General features: G+C 37.1%; 1 protein-coding gene across 5 annotated transcripts in view; it reads left to right on the forward strand.

Moving 5' to 3' along the window:
- EXOC5 (exocyst complex component 5) overlaps positions 1 to 21806 on the forward strand; it is a 40618-nt gene extending 18812 nt beyond the window's left edge. For 2 of the 5 annotated variants that reach the window (XM_059695103.1, XM_059695104.1), the window contains 9 exons: positions 1476 to 1558; positions 3013 to 3222; positions 4755 to 4902; positions 10343 to 10451; positions 12440 to 12560; positions 14218 to 14304; positions 19854 to 19962; positions 20160 to 20375; positions 21005 to 21806. In XM_059695103.1, the coding sequence (XP_059551086.1) occupies positions 1476 to 1558; positions 3013 to 3222; positions 4755 to 4902; positions 10343 to 10451; positions 12440 to 12560; positions 14218 to 14304; positions 19854 to 19962; positions 20160 to 20375; positions 21005 to 21193 (1272 nt within the window). In that variant the 3' untranslated portion in view covers positions 21194 to 21806. Of the gene's footprint in view, positions 1 to 40; positions 182 to 1475; positions 1559 to 3012; positions 3223 to 4754; positions 4903 to 10342; positions 10452 to 12439; positions 12561 to 14217; positions 14305 to 19853; positions 19963 to 20111; positions 20376 to 21004 lie in introns of those variants that run through there. The other 3 variants (XM_059695102.1, XM_059695105.1, XM_059695106.1) reach the window with 3 other exon arrangements.
- Positions 21807 to 22105: the final 299 nt, after the last annotated feature.

The raw sequence follows: 22105 nt of genomic DNA on the forward strand, positions 1-22105 counted from the left end.
ACATTATGTATTCACTATGTAAAATGCCTCTGCTATTTAGGGTGCTTACATGAGAAATGATATATTTGAAGATGCAGCAATACTCTGTCAACGGGTGAACAAACAAGTTGGAGATATCTTTAGTAATCCAGAAACAGTACTAGCTAAACTTATTCAAAACGTATTTGAAATCAAACTACAGGTAATTTTAAATAATGACTATGTAGTTTTTAAAGCAATATTTGATTTTTTTCTCTGTGTCTTAAAAGTTTTTTTAAATACTAGTTTACTGTTTAATGACCATAGGAATAGAAATCTACTTATTCACTGAAGGGGGAAAGGAGTGATAGTGTCATGCTTTTTAAAACATGTTTTGTTGCCCTAGCTGGTTTGGCTCAGTGGATAGAGTGTCGGCCTGCAACTGAGGTTCACAGGTTCGATTCCTGTCGAGAGCATGTACCTCAGTTGCAGACTCCTGGCCCTGAGTTGGGGCGCACATGGGAGGCAACCAATTGATGTGTCTCTCTACATCAGTGTTTTTCTCTGTCTCTCCCCCTCCCTTTCACTCTCTAAAAAATCAATGGAAAAGATCCTCTGGTGAGGATTAACAACAAAAACAAAAAAAAAGAAAAACATGTTATGTTGAAAAAGTATGCTAATCACTAAGTGTCATAAGAACACATGTTTGAATTTTGATACTACTACTACCAGTAGTAGTAGTATCAATTGTAGTAACAGGTTATAGTATGGTAGCCTCAAATTTTTATTTTTATTGGGTCTTCACCTTGACCAATAGATGGCATTTGTGAAACTGAATAAGAATTACAAATGCAGTCTGTAGAATTTTTTATAATATGGTACTAACATGAAAAAGAAAAAACAGGAATTTAATTTATAGCCTATACTCTCATAGCATTATATTTTAAGGCAACATTTCCTAAACTGTATTTATCACTGGATTAAAATACATTAAATATTTTTGTTTTTAAAACACAACTTAGGGCTTTTAAATACCCTTTGAAAGTAGTAATATGTTGTATTTCTCTAGAAATGGGGGTGAAATATACAGCATTTCCCAGGTTTAGAGTAATGCCTATTAATCTTTCAAGGGACAATAATGTTACCAAGACCACAGTTCTTAAATGCTGCTTTAAGAAAATGCTTATATTGGTGTAGACTGGGGTTTTGTTTGTTGTTGTTGTTGTAAATGTACTTTATGAGTCAGGATAGGCCATTTTCAAGGAAAAAGATATTTTGAAATTCTTAATGCTTATTCCTATGACTGATGTAGATGGACTAGTAAACATAGCGGTAAAATTTTAAACCTATTTTTGTTATTGGTATATTTTCTATACATTGCCTTTTCCATTGAATTGTAAGTCAGAAAAATTTAAGGATGTGGAATTAATTTCAGAAAAATATATCTTGAGTATGTAATTTAATATTTACTTAATTGACAAAATGTTGACTTTTTTTTTTTTTTTTTTTTTTTTTAGAGTTTTGTGAAAGACCAGTTAGAAGAATGTAGGAAGTCTGATGCAGAGCAGTACCTCAAAAATCTCTATGACTTATATACAAGGTATATTTTTAATTATTATAAAATCATAACAGATCTTAGATTTTAATGTTTTTTTGGAAAATGGGTAAGTATTCAAGTATTTTTGAATAATAGTTTGCCAGATAACAGTCTTTTAGCATTAAATACTTGGCTTATAAACTAGTATTGTACAAGAGTAGCATTCTTAGTACATTAATTTAGGAGTATTATGCTTTATATTAATGTATCAATGACACATAAAGCTTTTGTTTACATTGTTTAAAACTAAGACTTGAAAATTTTGTTTCCGATTTTAATTGTAAGCTAGTTCACTGTTCTTTAATTTTTCCTCCAAGAACTAGTATAATTATATTTATCTGCAGTTGCAATTTTAGAAATTGAGGAAGTGACAAATTCTTTTTTTTAATCTTTATTGTTGAAAATATTACATATGTCCCTTCTTTATTCCCATTGACCCCCTTCAGCCCACTAGTGCCTGACAAATTCTTTTAAAAATGACAATTTCAGCCTTAAGTCTAATGTGAGAATCTGTTTTTGGTAAAAGACAGTGTTAAACTTAGAAATATTATATCAGAAGTTTCATATGTAGTTTTTACCCAATCCTATGGCTATTGTTCAGTGTCATCATTTTGAGAGGAAAATTTTGAAAAATAACCATAATCTGTAAGTTCTTATCTACACTAATAAAAGGGTAATATGCTAATTAGACCAGGTTGACTGGACATCTTCTGGTTGTCCTGCCTTCCTTCCGGACAAAGCCACGGTTGGCGGGGTTGAGGCAGAGGCGGTTAGGGGCAATCAGGCAGGCAGAGGGGTTAGTAGTGATCAGGCAGGCAAGCAGATGAATGGTTAAGAGCCAGCGGTCCCAGATTGCGAGAGGGATGTCTGACTGCCGGTTTAGGCCCAATCCCGTAGACATCCCCCGAGGGGTCCCGGATTGGAGAGGGTGCAAGCTGAGCTGAGGGACTCCTCCCCCCCCCCCTCTCCCCTGTGCATGAATTTTATGCACTGGTCCTCTAGTAAATAATAACATTATTATGAGCCTGTCTTCAACAATGGGAAACAGAAAATTAGAGAGAAGTCCACATGTACAAAGACCAAAAGGAATGAACAGAGAGTAGACCCCTCAGTATTCTGACTTGTGTACCATGTCATGAATAGCATTAGACCATACTTGAAGAATTTCTGCCACTTTTTGCCATTTCTAGATTGGTTGGTTGCCTCAGTTTCCTCTCCTAAGCCATCCCTAGCCGTTTATGGCAGTTTCAAAACCATAATGTTCATAGTATTCATTCTACTTTAAATATAATCCTAAATAAGCTGCTCTCTGCATCCTAATAAGTACCTTCCCAAACTTTAAGAAATGGTGGTTTAACATAAGCTATTAAATTCACATTGTAAAAATATATATTTGTTAGTATTGTTACTATACCTAAAACATATATTAATCTTTTTTCCCCCTCTTCCATGAAAAGAACCACAAATCTTTCCAGCAAGTTGATGGAGTTTAACTTAGGTACTGATAAACAGACTTTCTTGTCTAAGCTTATCAAGTCCATTTTCATTTCCTACTTGGAGAACTATATTGAGGTGGAGACTGGATATTTGAAAAGCAGAAGTGCTATGATCCTACAGCGCTATTATGATTCAAAAAACCATCAAAAGAGATCCATTGGCACAGGAGGGTGAGTGTTTATGATAAATTTTATATAATAAGACTAAAGATATAAAGAACTTTATTATATTTGGACAAAGTTGTCAAATATTGAGTTATTGGAATTTTCTATGAAGAACTCTTTTAATCCAATTTGTTTATAATATTGATCAAATCCTGTCCCTTGAACCACATGTTAAACATGACCTAACATAATATAATTAAAATGTAAAGCAGAATACCAGTCCTATAAAGAGCTCTATAGATTCTTTTTTAGTTTCAAACTCATTAAAGTACTTCAGGTTATTAACTAGGAAGCACATTATTTTTTTGTTGATTATTACAGGTGTGAAAAAACCCCCAGCCAATAGACAGTTCACAGTTTAGGTACCCTAAGCTTTTTACTGACTTATACATAAAATTATTTAATTAATACCTTAAAACTTGTGATTATTCACATACTACAAGATAGTGATTTTCTGAAAGAATTGGTGGCACCTCAGTAATCCAGATCTCAACTATCTAGAACCCAGTTGATTCTAGGATGAAGCAGAATGACTTCTGTGGAGCCATATAACCAGGGTCCAGGGTCCACATATATACATTCAAGTCAGTATTTTATTTCCCAGTTTGTTGTATATTAAATAATGATCAGGGGGAGGTTACAATTAGGAATAAAAATTGACAGCTGAGAGGCAGTAGCAAGTAAAGAAAAAAAAAAAAAACCAAAGAACAATCAAACATTTTTAAGTAAATTAGTTCACAGTAGTCTGGAGCTACATATTTTAAGATTAAAAAAAAAAAAATCTAACCTAATGATACCATGTTCTAACCTAATAATAAACGTTCAGAGTGACCCTTTAGTCATTAAGGAAAGCTAAATTATGTTGAATATATCTTGTTTAATAATAATGAAGAAATTTTTATTGGGATTGTTATAACCATTATATTTAAATTGTTTAATATATTTTAAAAACATTACATTTTAAAGATTATTTTAAGCAGGACCGTTTAGTTATCTGGAATACTAACTTATTTGGAGTAGCCCACTTCCTAAAAAATACAACAAGGACTTCTTGGCTATCAAGTTAGAATTGTAGAGCTGAAAGAGCCTTTGGAGATCATAACTCTGAATCCCCTAATTTTTCACGTGAAAGTCGTCTGTTTAGAGCAGTGGTTCTCAACCTTCTGGCCCTTTAAATACAGTTCCTCATGTTGTGACCCAACCATAAAATTATTTTCGTTGCTACTTCAAAACTGTAATGTTGCTACTGTTATGAATCATAATGTAAATATCTGATATGCAGGATGGTCTTAGGCGACCCCTGTGAAAGGGTCGTTCGACCGCCAAAGGGGTCGCAACCCACAGATTGAGAACCGCTGGTTTAGAGATTTAAGGCTGACTTCTCTTTTCAGAAATAATTATTGCAATTAGAACTTTTAGATCTGGCTATTGGTCCATATTTTTATTGTTGTTGATGTATACTAACTTTGAGAGTACTTGAAATGAAATTCTATGTATAGTGAAGTGTTCTTTTTTAATTGGTTAATATGATGCTCTAGTATTCAAGATTTGAAAGAGAGAATTAGACAACGTACCAACTTACCTTTGGGGCCAAGTATCGATACTCATGGGGAAACCTTTCTATCCCAAGAAGTGGTGGTTAATCTTTTACAAGAAACCAAACAAGCCTTTGAAAGATGTCATAGGGTAAGAGTAATTGTAAATTTATTTTATTTATACATAGTTGTGTATTTTAAGTTTTGCCTCATTTATACTAAAATATAAATCTGCTGTCTGGTTAGGAACAACTATTTTTTTGTAATAAAAATATATAGGATTTTTGTTTTAGAGAACAAAATTACTTTAAAATTATTTAGAAGTACATTTGTAAAAATGTTACGGTATGACACACCTAGGTGGGTGATGGGTATATTTGGTACAGTAATATATTTAATTTTCTGAATACTGGAAATATGTTAAAATATTTATAAATATAGTTCAACATTTATCTCAGATTGTCCAACATGTAGCTCTCAACATTATACAGGGTGGGGCAAAAGTAGGTTTACGGTTGTGAGTAAATGAAAGTTTATTCTTGTGTTAATATTTATTAATTATTGTATTATTTTCCATATAAACAACTATAAACCTACTTTCTCCATACCCCATATTTATTGTTTGAATCATAGCAACTCTAAATTATCACCTTCTGCCTGGAAAGTCACAAGATTAAAATTCAGTTCAATTCAGTGCAACCCAATCCAACAAATTATGCGTTTACTTTGTGCCAGCTGCTGTGTTAGACATTGAGGATATAAATATTAGATACATACACTACTTTTGAATAGTATGGAGAAAGAGAGTCAACATGTAAAGAATTGATGCAAGGTTTGTCTGCACTGTTGTGACCAAAGAGGAAGCAACCAGTTATGCCTGGTTAAGGAATTGAAAAAAAGTATATCAGGAAAGGTTTCAAAAAGGAGGCATTTGAGACCTAGATCTTCAAAGCTAAATAGGTCATCTTTAGGAAGATGCTGCTAGCAGGCTGTTTCAGGTAGAGAGAATAATATATGTACAAAAACATATACAAAGATCAATTATGCAGCATGAAATGCTTGAAATAAAAATGTACATGAAGAGAGGAGGTTGAAAAGATAGAGAAGAACTCTCTGTATACCATACTTACAAATTTGAACTTGACCTTGTAAATGATGATGGCAGCTTTAAAGGATATAAAAAAGGGCAGTGTAATATAATAAGCAAGCAGGTTGGTTTTTATTTCCTTTTTAAAAAATAACTTTAAGCCCTAGCCGGTTTGGCTCAGTGGATAGAGCATCGGCCTGTGGACTGAAGGGTCCCCGGTTCGATTCCAGTCAAGGGCACATACCTCAGTTGCAGGCTTCTCCCCAGCCTGGGCCCTGGTTGCAGGAGGCAACCAATCGATGTGTTTCTTTCACATTGATGTTTCTATCTGACTTTCCCGCTCTCTGAAAATCAATGGAAAAATACCCTCGGGTGAGGATTAAAAAACAACTTTGACATTCAATAAATTGCATATATTTAAAAAATTAAGTAAATTTGATAAATTATGTATACAGTTGGAAGCTATAACTAGTCAAAATAATGAAAAGATTCATTACATCAAAAAGTTCACTCTTGCCCTTTTCCACTTATGTATGCATTGATTGCTTCTCATGTGCCCCGACTGGGGATCAAACCCACAACCTTGGCTCATCAGTATGATCTCTAACCGGTTGAGCCACTCGGCCAGGGACTCTTGCCCTTTTATCATCTCCTTTTTCCCTACCTCCACTTCTATCGTCAGGCAACCCCTGATCTATTATATGTCACTACAGATTAGTTTTTTAAAAGAGGGGACATTTGAGGACTAAGTCTTAAAAGCTAAAAAGGATGTCTTCAAGAAGATTAATTTTATAGAATTTTTTATAAATGGAATTATAGTATAGTATATAGATATGTTTCTGCCTCCTTTCACTCAGTATAATTATATTGAGACTCATCCATGTTTTGTGTATGTATTAGTATGTTCCTTTTCATTTCTGGGTAGTATTTTATTGCATGTATGTACCTAATTTGTTTATTAATTTACCTATTGATGGAAGTTAAGATTGGTTCCAGTGTTTGACTATGATGAATGAAGTTGCTATGAACATTCATGTAATATGTCTTTACGTGGTCAATGCTTCCATTGCTCTTGGGTATGTACTTAGTAACGATATGGTAATAGTCATCAAGATACTGCCTGTTTTCCAAAGTTATTGTTTCATTTGACATTCCTACCAGTAGTGTGTGAGTGTTCCATTTTTTCCATATGATGTGATCTCCAGTATTTGGTATGATGAGTCTTTTTAATTTTAGACAATTTAATAGGGCGTGTAGTCATACCTCATTATGGTTTTATTTTTGAATTTCCTAATAACTAATGATGTTGAGTATCTTTTCATGTGTCTGCATTCCACGTTGGATGGGACAAAAAAAAGCTTTACAGTTGTTCATATGGAAAATAATAAATAATACAAGAATAAACTCTGTGCTCACAACTGTAAACCTACACTTGCCAAACCCTGTATATATATATTTTTTTAATTAAATCTTTATTGTTCAGATTATTACATTTGTTCCTCTTTTTACCCCCTATAACTCCCCTCCACCCAGTTCCCACCCTACCCTCCTCCCTCACTCCCCACCCACTGTCCTCATCCATAGGTGCACGATTTTTGTCCAGTCTCTTCCTGCATCCCCCACACCCCTTTCCCCCCCAAGAATAGTCAGTCCACTCCCTTTCTATGCCCCTGATTCTATTATAATCACCAGTTCATTCTGTTCATCAGATTATTCACTTGATTTTCAGATTCACTTGTTGACAGATGTGTATTTGTTGTTCAAAATTTGTATCTTTACCTTTCTTCTTCCTCTTCTTAAAGGATACCTTTCAGCATTTCATATAATACTGGTTTGGTGGTGATGAACTCCTTTAACATTTTCTTATCTGTGAAGCTCTTTATCTGGCCTTCAATTCTGAATGATAGCTTTGCTGGATAAAGTAATCTTGGTTGTAGGTTCTTGGTATTAATCACTTTGAATATTTCTTGCCACTCCCTTCTGGCCTGCAAAGTTTCTGTTGAGAAATCAGCTGACATTTGTATGGGTACTCCCTTGTAGGTAACTGAGTTTCTTTCTCTTGCTGCTTTTAAGATTCTCTCTTTGTCTTTTGCTCTTGGCATTTTAATTATGATGTGTCTTGGTGTGGTCCTCTTTGGATTCCTTTTGTTGGGGTTTCTCTGCGCTTCCTGGACTTGTAAGTGTATTTCTTCCACCAGGTAGGGGACGTTTTCTGTCATTATTTCTTCAAATAGGTTTTCAATATCTTGCTCTCTCCTTCTGGCACCCCTATAATTCAGATGTTGGTGCGCTTGAAGCTGTCCCAGAGGCTCCTTATGCTATCTTCCTATTTTTGGATTCTTTTTTCATTTTGCTTTTCTGGTTGGGTGTTTTTTGCTTCTTCGTATTTCAAATCGTTGTCTTGATTCTTGCAATCCTCTAGTCTGCTGTTGGGAGTCTGTGTAATATTCTTTATTTCAGTCAGTGTATGCTTAATTTCTAGTTGGTTCTTTATCACAACATCAAGGGTCTCATTAGATTTCTTGTAGATCTCATTAAGTTTATCGGCAGTTTCTAGAAAATTATTGAAAGACCTTAAAAGTGTGGTTTTGAACTCTATATCCAGTCGTTTGCTTTCCTCCATTTCTGTCATTTGTGTCCTTTTTCTTTGTCTCCGCATTTTTATGCTTCCCTGTGTTGATACAGTGGTTTTCTGTGCTAAATGTCCTCTAGGGCCCAGTGGTTCAGCCTCCCCAATTACATGAGGAGGACACTCTTGGTGCACCCCCTTGTGGTCTTTGTGCACAGTCTTATTGTAGTTAAGCCTTGATTGTTGTAGGTATCACTGGGAGGAATTGGCCTCCAGGCCAGTTGGCTATGAGAATCAGCTGTGTCTGCAGTGGGAGAACTTCTGTGCTGGAGACACCCTCCGGGGCAAGACTTGCTTCAATGGGGCTTTGGTGCTCACTGAGTCTGCCCCCTGAGTGTGTCCTTTATGTTTCCACTGAGCTGCAAACTGGATGGTCCCACTCTGACCTCTGGGCTTCCTGGCTCCTGGATCTCTAGGGAGGTGCTAATCTAGCCTTTGCCTGAGGCTATCCTGCAAAAGCCTCCCTGGAGGGCTTGGGTGGGGCGGGTCCCAGGGGGATCAACAGGGCGGGGCTAGCAGGTATGGCTGCTCTCAGTCTTGCCCTCAGAGGCTTTGCTTCTCAATGTCCCGGTGATTGCTGCAAGCCCCTCAGAGAGAAAGCTGCCCTCGAGTTCTGACCGCTGCCAGACAGTCCCGCTTCTCCCGTATGAGTCTGGGTCCCTAGAGACTCGCCCGGAACTGGAGCTCAGAGCCTGAGACTCCCTCCCGATTGAAAACGACAACCGCACCCTCAGCTGCCAGCCCACTCCGCAGGCACCTCCGCACCTTAGTATTTTACTTCCGCACTGCGCCTCCTCTGAGTCTCGGTATGCTTTTCTCTTTCCTTCTAGTTGTAGAATTTCCACTCAGCCAGCCTTCCTGTGGTTCTGGGTGATGTCTGTTCCATCTTTTAGTTGTATTTTTGAAGTGGTTGTGCGAGGCAGCAATCTCCGGTGTTTACCTATGCCGCCATCTTGCTTTCTCTCTATATATATTTTTGATGTATTTTTGTACATTTGTAAAATTAGGTTGTCTGAATTTAAGAGGTAATTTTCTAACTTTTTAAGAGATATTTTATTTTCTCAGCATAACTACTAATAATTCTTTTACTGAATAGTTAATCAACACCAGCATCAATATCAAAATGAACTTATATTATTGTGGGTTTACTATGTGCTAAATATTATGTTAAAAGTACTTTATGGTACATGCATTTTCATATTTTATTCTCACCTCAAGACTAGGATGTAAGTATGATTGATATTATTCCCACCTTGCAAATGAAGAAGTTGAGGCTTTGTAGGGTTAAATAACATCTGAAGGGTTCACTCAACTAGGAAGTGATGAAGCTAGGATTTCAGCCTTTCATACTTTATAGTGCATCAGTTTATTGATTTCCCTATCCCATCCCCCAATAAAGAGTACTTTTTGTTTTGAGTATTGGTGGCTCAAACTTTTTTGACCATACCCCCCAGTAAGAAATGCACTTTACATGGCAGCTCAGCATATGTACTATATGTGTGCGTGTGTGTGCATGTGTGTATTTCATGAAACTATATTTGGTTTTACTGTGTGCATCAAGAGGGATTTTATTATATTTTATTTTCTATTGGTTCTCTCTCCCTTCTCGTCTCTTATCACAATCCACTAATGGGATTGCAATCCAGGTCAGCAGAACATTATTGATCTAGTCTAAGCCAGGAGAGTTGTAGGCAAATATGGAGCATTGTATGTATGTGAGAGAGGCACTGGAAGTGGGAAAGAAGAGGTGTAAGTTATTATTTTGATACCTGAATACTGATTACATCTTATACAAAGTTGATTGCTGAAATAAAAATGTTGCCTTTTTTTAAAAGTAGACTTGAGGAGTGATGTATTTGTTTTTTGTTTTTAAAGCTCTCTGATCCTTCTGATTTACCAAGGAATGCCTTTAGAATTTTTACCATTCTTGTGGAATTTTTATGTATTGAGCATATTGATTATGCTTTGGAAACAGGACTTGCTGGTAAGTATATTTGTGCTATAATTTGTATCAAATTCCTTTGATCCTGCTAGGTTAAATTATATGCATGTTTTACATATATTCGGCTCTATGTCGAATTTAGTTCACTGCCATGAGTAATGCTTTTTGAGCTATAATGCAAGGATTTGTCAGATGCTGAAAGCTATACAAAGACACAATTCTTTCATATTGCTCACATCAAGCAGGACAGGGTAAAATTCCAGAAGTGAAATGACCAAAGTGTGTTACAAATTCTTAAGAATTCTATACATGTAAACTGTTTTCCTAAAGGCTTTTTATTTCACTAATTTACACTGCTCCTGGCATGTATGACTGTGCCAGTTTTTCTGCACATCATTAAATACTTTTATTGAAAACTTTAATAATTTAGTGGTTAAAATATGTATACATACCTTAATTTTCATGTCTTTCATGAATAGCAAGGATTAGTATTTCCTACTTGTGTATTGATTTTACTTTTTTCTCTTGTAAGTTTATGTTGGAGCCTTTAATTTTCTTATCAGTGGGTGATTTTGTCTTTTGTGGGAAAATAAAGCACCTTTGATTTTCATTTTTAAAACTTCGAAAAAATCATCATCATATAAAGAACTCTAGGTATTTTTATTTCCTCATTTCCTATGAATATTTTTCCTCATCCTTTATGTCTTTTATTTATTTATTTTTCCATCAGATAATTTTTCCCCAAAGCTTCATTTGCTCTTAGATAATACAGTATATTTTGGATTTGACTTTTTTTTTTTTAATTGAATGTATTGGGGTGACATTGGTTAGTAAAATTATATAGGTTTCAGGTATACAATTCCATAGTACATCATCCGTATATTGTATTGTGTGTTCACTACCCCAAGTCAGTCTCTGCCCATCACCACTTATCTCCCCTATAACCTCTTTTATCCATCTTCCCTCTCCTCCCAGCCCCCCCCCCCCCCCCCCCCCCGCTTCTTCCCCTCTGGTAATCACCATACTACTGTCTGTGTCTGTGAACTTCTTTTTTTTCTCTTTGCTTAATCCCTTCACCTTTTTCACCCAGCCCCCAATCCCCTTCCCCTCTGGCAGCTGTCAGTCTGTTCCCTAGAAACTTAAGTATCCAGGGTTAGAGAGGGACCTTAGAGTTTATCTATTACTATTACTCTTTTATAAAAAAGGGGGAATTGAAATTTGGAACAGTCAGCTGTCCTTTGGGGGGCCATAATGTGGAGTAGCCTGAATACTGTTCTGAAAATTAATAATTTATTTTGGCCATAGCTGGTTTGTCTTAGTGGATAGAGCATCGGCCTGAAAGGTCCCAGGTTCGATTCCGGTCAAGGGCACATGCCCAGGTTGTGGGCCCGATCCCCAGTAAGGGGCTGTGCAGGAGGCAGCCGATCAGTGATTCTCATTATTGATATTTCTGTCTCTGTCTCCCTCTCCCTTCCTCTCTGAAGTCAATAAAAAATATATTTTAAATAAGAATTTATTCTGTAAACAGTGAGGAGAATATTTTTGAGGCAGTAGTGGAGAATATGGTGAGTGAAATGAGTAAGTTTAAATATGTTGCTATTGCATAAAAAATAAACAGATTTGAACCATGAAGCTAGTTTTAAAATTATTTTAACTGTTATCAGAGGTAAAAAGACCTGTCTATAAGAAAAATGGCAGAAGTGTGTTCATGACTCAAGTGATTCATTGGGCACAAGAGAGTGGAAAAAGGAAGAAACATGTATAGTTTAAGATGATGCATTGATTGATTTATCTCAGCAAATAATGAAGACTGTAGATGGTGAATTATTGGGCATAAAAACTTTGGATTAATTTTGTTATGGTTATTAAGTTTAATTTTACTTTTCTGTGAACAAAAATCGTTGATTTATTAAGACAGTAATTACTTTTATTCATATTGTACATACAAAAACCACATTCATTTTTCTTTTGCCAAGATGAACTTCTTAAAATATGATTCTAACATATATACACATGCCTTCCAACTTTAGGAATTCCTTCTTCAGATTCTCGGAACGCAAATCTCTATTTTTTGGATGTTGTGCATCAGGCCAATACGATTTTTCATCTTTTTGACAAGCAGTTTAATGACCACCTTATGCCACTAATAAGGTTAGTCAAATTTTCTTTGGTATTTCAGTAAATATAATATTCTGAAAAATTTTTTAAATATTAAAATACATGTTCATAGTAACATCAAATGGAAAGGTGTGAAATTAAAAGTAAAGGTCTTTTGCCTTCTTCCTTGTCTCCTATTTTCTGTGGTATTCATTTTGATTTATTTGAAAAGACTGAATCTCATGTCATAAACCTATATCTGATGTGAAAGAAGATCTCTAGCTTGTACCCAATTGTAATATAAAGACATACAACAGAAATTTTATGAGAGTAATAGGATAGATTTTGATGAGGCATTAAGTAAAATTTGGTTTATATCTTCCTATCTATTTATGTGAATTTTTAAAGCACATGAGGATTAAATTAAACATTGTATATGTTAACATGCTTTATAAAATTATATGTGTACTTGATTATTAAAGAGGAAAACTATTAATATAAAGGATAAAATTCCAGGCATTTTGCTGTAAACATTGATATGCCAAGACATTAGTAGAGAAACAATCCCAAAGATATAAATCACTTGTGATCTTTGAATTACACTTTGAAAGGAAATTTACTTATTCTCATAGCAGAGAATTCACATAACTACTAGGGAAGCATATTTCCTATTATTTTGGGTTATTTTGATATTTAGGTAGCATTCAGAAGGCAGATATTACTGTCAAGTTTTTGTTTTGTTTTTAATATAAGAAAGCTAAATACAGCTGTTGGTCTCCAAATTTTAATTAGTATAATTTACTAGGTTCTTAAGACTCTGGTAATAGTCTGTAACTTTTCGTACAATTGTAACATTTACTTAATAAACAAGAAAACCAAATAATTACAAAATTTCAAAATCACATTTTTATATTCTTAAGGGATGGCTTCTCAGAGCTGAAAGTAACAAATCTAAATATTGCTTTTCTCTATTAACTTACTATTATAATGAATACTAAATACAGTTGACCCTTGAACAATGTGCGGGTTAGGGATGCCAACCCCCTAACTTCTCCCTCAGCAAAAAATCTGTGTATAACTATTGACTCCCCAAAAACTTAACTATACTAATAGTCTGTTGACTGGAAACCTTACTGATAAAATAAATAGTAGATCAGCACACATTTTTTACATTATATGTATTATATGCTGTATTCTTACATTACAGTAAGCTAGAGAAAAGAAAATGTTATTAACAAATTATAACGGCCTGGCTGGGCATGGCTCAGTGGTTGAGCATCGACCTATGAACCAAGAGGTCATGGTTCGATTACTGGTCAGGGCACATGCCAGGTTGCAGGTTTGATCACCAGTAGGGAGCATGTAGGAGGCAGCCGATCAATGATTGATGTTTCTATCTCTCCCTCTCCTTTCCTCTCTGAAATTAATAAAAATATATATTGTGTGTGTGTGTTTTTTTAAGAAAATCATAAGAGAAAATACATATACAGTATTTATTGAAAAAAAATCCATGTCTTAGTGCACCCACACAATTCAAACCCATGTTGTGCAAAATCAACTATAATTACTTTACTACTTATGCAACTTTTGGATTTGAGAGCATATTAAAACATGTATGTGTATAAATGTATATAACAATACACATATGAATATGAAAAACTTCGAATTGTAAGGCTACTAATGTGATCTTTTTTCTTTAAACATTCAATAGCTCTTCTCCTAAGTTATCTGAATGCCTTCAGAAGAAAAAAGAAATAATTGAACAGATGGAGATGAAATTGGATACCGGTATTGATAGGCAAGTTGTTAGTTTTACTTTTTCTCTTACATTTCTAAAAATTATAAAAACACCATTATCTATATTATAAAAGGCCAGTGGCCGGAACGACCAAACGACTGGTCACCAGGAGGTGTATGGAGCACCTCTTGGTCCCTCCCCATGGCCCATGAGCTGCTCGCAGCTGTGGGGCAGGGCTCGCGGCTCATGTGGCATGGTGGGGCTTGCGGCTTGCGCGTGGCAGTGGCTCGCGGCAGCGAGCTACTCACGTGTTGTGGGCCTGGAGTCCCACCATCACTGCGGGTCTGGGTCTCGCGTGACTTCGCACGCTGCGTCTCTAGTAGTAGTATAAAAATGGTTTTCAGAAAAGAAAAAAGTCTTGTCTTATTTTACCATCCTGCTATACAATTTGACTTTATTTTTACATGTTGCTTTTATCCTTCTTAGAATATTATTTTTATTCCTTAAGTTTATTATTTCTGGAAGCCAGTATATTTATATTTACTTTTAAACCAAATTCAGTTAAAAATCTTTTTGTAACACACCCCCCGCACACACATGCTCTCTCTCACTCCTTCCTTCTTTCTCTAATATATAACAGGATTTTATTTTCACTTAGAATTTTCAGGCTTTTATATGAAATGCTTTAAGTAAATATACTACTGATTTTCTAAAGGTAACTTCCACTAAGTGAATGCAAACTCTACATTCAAAATATTTTTATAATGTTTATTGTAGTTAATTACCTGTTCTTAGTATAGTGCAGTGGGTCTTTTTTTTTCTTTTGAGATCATGGTGGGCATATATTTATTGATGATTATAATAGCTACTATGTATCAAGCATTTGCTTTGTGCCAGGCACAGTGAAAGAATCTCTATATTATTTCATGTATTAGGTAGGAAATATTTTTCTGTTTTACAGATGAGGAAATGGAGGCTTAAAGAAATTACGTAATTTGCTCAAGATTACTCAGTTAATGTTGGTAGAGCTGGGACTCAAATTCTTAAGCCCATTGTACTAGGTGTGGGCATATCTTTCTTTTTTACTGTAATTCTACTCCTCTCTCTCCTATTCAGGAAAGTATGTTTGAATGCAAATCTAGTTACTGTGCTGTTATAAAGAAAACCTGGAATCCACTTTATTATAAAGTAAATAATTTTTGCTTTATTAGTACTAATAAACTTGCGACTCACTTCCCAGTTTTCTTCTAAGATCAAGAACTACCATAGAATATGTGACAATAAGGGGAAAAAATAAAATTGAAGAATAAAACGAAAAACAGGATGTTACAGAATTAACTACTGAGACTGGTTTACTGAAGAATTAGAAGAATCCTAGACGCTGGTCTCTCCCTTTGTTTTTAGTCAGGACCACATGAGATTATACATACATAAAACTTCTTTTAATGAAATTATGATATATACATTATGTACATGATAATCATTACTTAAAGAACGTATGTGTTTTTATAATCTAAATCCCTCATGCTAACTTGTTTCTTGCTTTGCCTTAAGACTACCTGAAAATCATGTTTCAGAGGTGGGGAAGTTGAATATGTTAAGCCTTCAAAAGTATAGGAAGTACAAATTTCCTAGTTGTCTTCTTCATATATATTAGGTCATTTATTTTTATCTTACATGTAAGCCTCAGTTTCAGAGTATTTACATTAGTTGTCTAATTGAAGGCACAGTAGTCTGTGGTGGTCTTTTGAATGTGAACTTCAGTTCTCCTTTACCCATGTATGGTGAGGCCAAGAGGTGTGCTCATCATTCATCTACATCCCTGCTGATATTTTCAGACCAATATGTATGTACTGTTAGGCTCTTTGCCTTTGAAGCTCACATCATCTCCCCCCCAACACACACCTTTTTTGTTGTTGTTAATCCTCACTTGAGGATATTTTTTCCATTGAGTTTAGAGTGGGTGGGAGGGGGCGGGAAAGAAAGAGAGAGAAACATCGATGTGACAGAGACATATCAATTGGTTGCCTCCCCTACCCCGACCAGGGCCGGGGATAGAATCTGCAACCCAGGTATGTGCCCTTAACTGGAAATCAAACCCCCTGTTCTTTGGCTGACACTCTAACCATTGAGCAACATCAGTCAGGGATCCCCCCCCACCCGCCCCTTTTTTTTTTTTTTTTTTGCTGTTCTCTCTCATTTATATCAGTTTCCTAAATTTGTTGAGGCTTTGGGCATCTGATTCACAATTTTTCTTTAAATCTTAAGTCTTAGGTTATTTCGACCTCCATGTGTGTGACACAGTCATTTTCTTAATAATCTCCACATTAGCTATCCATTTTTATATCCTGTTCAACCTTGTTATCACTGGTAACAAAAACCTTGAATCTGAGTAATCCCACTCAGTGCTCACAACCTCCTCTTCTTCCAACCTGCTTTCTGACCTCAGAGGGAACTCTAGCCCTTAATATTGTCATCATTTGCTAGTCTCTCATTCTTTTCCTAGCTTTTCTTGATTCATTATTATGCTTAGATTGCTTGATTCATCCTTGAATTACTCTCATAATTACCCTAAAATTCATTTTATTTAACCATAACTATCTTAAATATTCTAAACTCTGGATCAGTGCAGTCTTTTTTTTATTCTCATAACTAGGTGACTGATTACTATTGGAGAATATCACATAACTCAAACATTATTGGGGTTCTTATAAACCCATGCTAGGTGTTCAGTGTTACTTTTCTCCAGCCTCCTGCTTGTCTTCAGACTATGAAACTCATGTTCTTCTCACCTGTTCTTCCAAATGCAGCCATTCTTCTTAAGCCCTCTATCTTTCCCCTTTTCTAAGCATTATTTATATATACTTGTTAAGGAAGTATGTATATACAGGCTTCTAAGATTTTAAAGATTTAAATGAAGTACTGGGTAAATGAATCTTTACCTCATTTTGAGCAGGAAGCTAATAAAACCGAGAGTTCTTTGACATCAAGAGAAATCCAAAATCAATCAATAGTAAAATAGTTATTTGTTTTTTTAAATATATTTTTATTGATTTCATAGAGCAAGGGAGAGAGACAGAAACATCAATGATGAAAGAGAATCACTGATGGGCTGCCTCCTGCATTCCCCCTACTGGGGACCGAGCCCCCAACTCAGGCATTTGCTCTGACCAGGAATCAGACTGTGACCTCCTGGTTCATAGGTCGATGCTCAACCACTTAGCCATGCTAGCCAGGCAGTAAAATAGTTTTCTGGTGATATTAAGTAACTTTAATTTAGCCCTGGCCAGGGTTTCTCAGTAGTCAGAGCATCAGCCTGCTCACAGAAGAGTATTGGGTTCAATTCCCAGTCAAAGATTTGTATCTGGGTTGCAGGTTCATCCCCGCCCCAGTTAGGGCCAGTCCGAGTGGCAACCAATTGATGCTTCTGTCTCCCCCTCCCTCCATCCCTTCCATTCTCTCTAAAAAGCAATGGAGCCTGGCCAGTCAACATGGTGGACTTGATCCCTGGTGGGGGGCATGCAGGGGGCAGTTGATCAATGATTCTTTCTTATCATTGACTAGTGGCTCAGTGTACGAAATTTGTGCACATTAAAAGGGGATCAATTAGAGGAAATATTTTAATATTGCTATTTGCCTTTTCTCTATAATAGAAGTGTCAGAGATGAAAGAAAATTAGTAAAATGTATATGAAAAAATTCTCCTGTCAGAGTCTGGGGTGCACCATGGGACCCAGAGTCAAGTCCCCACCCACCCACATGTGCCTCAAAATTGTGTCAGACCCAAACCCAGACTCGGCTGGGCCCTCCATCCCCATTGGGCTAGATCCAGACCTGGCTGGTCCCACCCTTGTCAAGCCCTGCCGGACGAGGGGCGATAAATATTTTAATATTGCTATTTGCCATTTCTCTATAATAGAAGTGTCAGAGATGAAAGAACATTAGTAAAATGTATATGAAAATCTTCCTCCTGTCAGAGTCTGGGGTGCACCATGGGACCCAGAGTCAAGTCCCCGCCCACCAACATGTGCCTGAAAATCGCACAAGACCCAGACCCAGACCCGGACCTGGCTTGCCACCCTGCATTGGGCTAGATTCAGAACCGGCCGGTCCCACCCTTGTCAAGCCTCGTCGGGCGGGGGGCGCAGCCTCAGGTCCCCTGGCCCGGCGCCAGGGCGGGGGGCACGGCCTGAGGTCCCCCAGGCCGGGGTGGGGGGTACACCTTGAGGTCCCCCGTCAAGCCCTGCTGGGCAGGGGATCCAGCCTCAGGTCCCTAGGCCTGGCACTGGAAGGGGGGTGCAGCCTTAGGTCCCTAGGCCTGGCGCTGGAAGTGGGGTGCAGCCTCAGGTCCCTAGGCCTGGCACTGGAAGGGGGCGCAGCCTCAGGTTCCTAGGCCCGGCGCTGGAAGGGGGGCACAGCCTCAGGTCCCTTGCCAAGCCCTACTGGGAGGAGAGGCACAGCTTCAGGTCTCCTGGCCTGGGACAAGAGGAGCAGCCTGAGGTCCCCTGGCTCAGCACTGGGGTTGGGGGGACACCTTGAGGTCCTCCGTCAAGCCCCGCTGGGCGGGGTACATGGCCTCAGGTCCCGTGGCCCGGCGCCAGGATGGGGTTTGTGGCCTCAGGTCCCCTGTCAAGCCCCGCTGGGCGGGTGGGCATGGCCTGAGGTCTCCCAGCCTGGTGCCGGGGTGAGGGGAGCAGCCTGAGGTCCCCCGTCAAGCCCTGCTGGGCAGAGTGCGTGACCTAAGTCCCCTATTAAGCCCTGCCAGGTGGGGGCACGGCCTGAGATCCCCTGGCCTGGCGCCAGGATGTGAGGCGCGGCCACTGGTCCCCTGTCGAGCCCCACGGGGGCGGGGGGGGGGGGGGGTGAGGGGAGGGGGTTGCGTTTGGGAAGAGGGCGGCGCAGCCTCAGGTCCCTGCTGATTGCTTGTTAAGGCTTGTTACGGGAACTCAGCCTCCACTGTGGGTGGAGCCATCTTGTGTTACGGAAACCCCACCCCTCCACCTCCGCTGTGGGTGCCGCCATCTTTGTGGTGGACTGATGATCAATTTGCATATTCCCTCTTTATTATATAGGATGTTTCTATCTCTCCTTCATTCCTCTCTGTAGTCAAAAAGATCTTTAATAATAAAAGCATAATGTGCTAATTAGACCAGACAGCCAAATGACCTTCCAGATGTCCCTCTGGACGAAGATGCTGTGGCGGGGGCCAGGGCAGAAGCAATTAGGGGCGATCAGGCAGGCAGAGTGCTTAGGGGTGATCAGGCAGACAGGCGAGCGGTTAGGAGCCAGTGGTCCCAGATTACGAGAGAGATGTCCGCCTGCCAGTTTAGGCCCGATCCTGCAGGGATCGGGCCTAAACCCACAGTCGGACATACCCCAAGGGGTCCCAGATTGCAAGAGGGTGCAGGCCGGGCTGAGGGACACAACCCCCCCCTCCCCGGCACAAATTTTGTGCACCGGGCCTCTAGTCTGTATATAAAAGAAAAGCAATGGAAAGGTTATCCTCAAATTAGGATTAACCAACAAAAAAAAGGAAATTTTAATTTAACTTAGTATAAATAATATAAATAAGTTAAACAGATCAAATACATGCTGTTCTCAATTCTCTAGGACATTAAATTGTATGATTGGACAAATGAAGCATATTTTGGCTGCAGAACAAAAGAAAACAGATTTTAAGCCTGAAGATGAAAACAATGTTTTGATTCAGTATACTAATGTGAGTAAAATTATTTGATATGTTAGTAAGAATATCTGCTTTCTTAATACTTGTGTTAACATTTTCATTGGTGTATCTAACTATATTCTATAGTCTGTTTCTTTTTATACTTAGATTTTAATGAGAAACTATATGTATTTTCTCCTTAGCTAACATGATACACATTTCTGTGTAATAATTGTAGAAAAATTTTACAGGCCTGTGTTAAAGTCTGTGCTTATGTAAGGAAACAAGTAGAGAAGATTAAAAATTCCATGGATGGGAAGAATGTGGATACGGTTTTGATGGAATTTGGAGTACGTTTTCATCGACTTATTTATGAGCATCTTCAACAATATTCCTACAGTTGTATGGGTGGCATGTTAGCAATTTGTGATGTAGCTGAATATAGGAAGTGTGCCAAAGACTTTAAGGTATGTATTCATAAATATCAAACTTGTAAATTGGCTCATGAACATATGTCAGACCATTAAAAATCTGTACTGACTTACATTTGTGTAAAGTTTATAACTTTTGTTGATACTATAATGACATATAACATTTCCTAACTGAAAAAAGTACTCTAATTATATTCCCAATATTAATACATTTTGCTTCATGCTTTATTTTAGACAAAGTCGTATTTCTATTCCACAGTCCAAATGACCTTATTGACTTCCATTACTTATGCTGTGTATGTCACACATCAGCAGAATATATTCCCTCTTCATGTGTATCTCCCTGAAGTCACTTTTTCTTAAGGTTTAAATTAAGAAAAGTGCTAAATAATGATAATTAGTTCTAGTTCACAAAAGTATAAATGATTGTTACTATTGAAGAAAGTTGACAAGATATGTATCTTTTCAGAAAGATTATAGCTAAGTTTATGTGATGATTGAAATATTTGAGTTTTAACACTTCAGGAGCTTTTAAAAATTCTAATATATTAAACTGTCCCACATTAGTAAGTTCTGATTAACAGTTATACGTGAGAAGAATTTACAGAATAATTGTAAAACTGGAAATTATTTTAATGTTTTTTTCTTCTCTTGTCTCAATTTAGATCCCACTGGTGTTACAGCTTTTTGATACTCTGCATGCACTTTGCAATCTCCTGGTAGTTGCCCCAGATAATTTGAAGCAAGTCTGTTCAGGTGAACAACTTGCTAATCTGGACAAGAACATTCTTCACTCCTTCGTACAACTTCGTGCTGACTATAGATCTGCCCGCCTTGCTCGACATTTCAGCTGAGGTTGAATTTATAAGGGAAACGTGTTGTACTTCAGCGGGCCTTGGTTGATAGAAAGAAAGCACAGGAAATTTCTTATGTTATAGCCAACACTTTATGGAAAAATGACTGTTTGGAAAAACAGCAACCATACCGTGGAGATTTTTTTTTTTTTTTTTAATTTGGACTACTAGCCATATTTTATTTTATTTTTTCCCCTTAAGTTGATTTTTAGTACTGTCCTTGAACATACAAGTTTCATATTCTGTGAAACTACATGTCATGGTTTTCATCCTGGAAAATCTTAGTGTCAGAAGGCAAATGAGATGTTACCAGTGATCCAATTCATGTTCTTTAACATAGTCCACTGGAAAATTTCACCATCCTATTTTATCAATTTTAATGACCTTTTCCACACTGATGATTGTTGATCAAGTTATTTTAGGTATTCCTAGAGAACTTTTTGCCTCAAAAGGTTAGCAATTGAGCATAATTTCTGTAAATGATTGATTGGATTTTTCTGAGGTACAACTGTAATACTATTTCAAGGAAAAAGTTTTACACTAAACTAAAACGATGAGATGTTTTATGTAGATATTAGGTATGGATCAGAATATATCTGCCTCCTGGGTGAAACACACCACAACTTAAAGTTTACTATTTATTTGGTAGACAGATTTTAAGTCATTGCTAGTAAATTAATAAAACTACCTTATTTTATATTTCACTTAAGATAAGGTGGAGGACCTTAACATAAGGACCATATTTATTCATTATTTTAATATTATAAGGGAAGTAAAAAAGTGAGGTATAATCTAAATGGTATATATGAGAAATATTGACAATATTTAGCAACAATGCAATTCTTTAATATTTCGATCTTAATGCTAAATTGGAATAAGATGGGATGGGTAAATATGCAGATAATCTTCTAT

The sequence above is a fragment of the Myotis daubentonii genome, chromosome 1 (genome assembly GCF_963259705.1).
Source record: "Myotis daubentonii chromosome 1, mMyoDau2.1, whole genome shotgun sequence".
In the NCBI taxonomy this organism is placed as follows: Eukaryota; Metazoa; Chordata; class Mammalia; order Chiroptera; family Vespertilionidae; genus Myotis; species Myotis daubentonii.